General features: G+C 52.6%; 1 protein-coding gene across 2 annotated transcripts in view; it reads left to right on the top strand.

The window, feature by feature from the left end:
- LOC140327939 (uridine-cytidine kinase-like 1) overlaps positions 1 to 871 on the top strand; it is a gene marked incomplete at its 5' end in the record, with an annotated part of 6,623 nt that overhangs the window by 2,544 nt on the left and 3,208 nt on the right. For both annotated transcript variants that reach the window (XM_072407187.1, XM_072407188.1), the window contains 2 exon segments: positions 57 to 246; positions 467 to 528. In XM_072407187.1, coding sequence (XP_072263288.1) covers positions 57 to 246; positions 467 to 528 — 252 coding nt within the window.

The raw sequence follows: 871 nt of genomic DNA on the forward strand, positions 1-871 counted from the left end.
CCACCAAGACTGCCACCTCTGCCCATGCTCTGTCTCTCTGCTCCCCTTTCTCTTAGTTATTGGACATGAAGGTGTTTGTGGATACGGATTCTGACATTCGTCTTGTGCGTCGGCTGAAGCGTGACATCACGGAGCGTGGTCGTGACATTGTGGGGGTCATTAAGCAATATAACAAGTTTGTGAAGCCGGCATTCGAGCAGTACATTGAGCCCACCGTTCAGCTGGCGGACATCGTGGTACCAAGAGGTAAGTGTGACTACCTACTAATTGCTCGTCCTGTCCGGGTAATGATTTCATGGTCAGGGCTGAGCTTGGCGGCCATTGTGGTTCCTCCCCAGATCTAGCTGGTTTGCATCCAGAGAGGCATGTCCCTCATAATATCTGATCTGATGTGTACTACGCTCCTGTCTTTGTGTGTGTGATATTTCCAGGTGTATATCATTTATGGCTCTTTCTCTTCTACCAGGTGGGGAGAACTTTGTAGCCCTGGACCTCATTGTGCAGCATGTCCACAGTCAGCTGGAGAAGGTGAATGTCCTGCTTAGAGCCCGGCATGGTCAGTCACCCCTGTTGTAATCCTGGCTCTTGGTATATTCACCCCTCGGTGCTCTGTACTGTATGTGCCTGGCGTGTGCATGTTGTCACCCCCTGCATGGTTCTTAGTATTAGCACCCCCCCCCCCATTGGTGAGAGTCTGGGCTGTTTTAATAGACGCCTCGTTTCTCCCATTATCGTCCTCGTTATGAAAATACTCACCCTCTCACTGACCCGGCACTTGTGACGGCATGAGCGGTTCTCACCCGGCACCTGTGACGGCATGAGCGGTTCTCACCCGGCACCTGTGACGGCATGAGCGGTTCTCACCCGGCAC

This window comes from Pyxicephalus adspersus, chromosome 4, assembly GCF_032062135.1.
Source record: "Pyxicephalus adspersus chromosome 4, UCB_Pads_2.0, whole genome shotgun sequence".
NCBI classification, from domain to species: domain Eukaryota; kingdom Metazoa; phylum Chordata; class Amphibia; order Anura; family Pyxicephalidae; genus Pyxicephalus; species Pyxicephalus adspersus.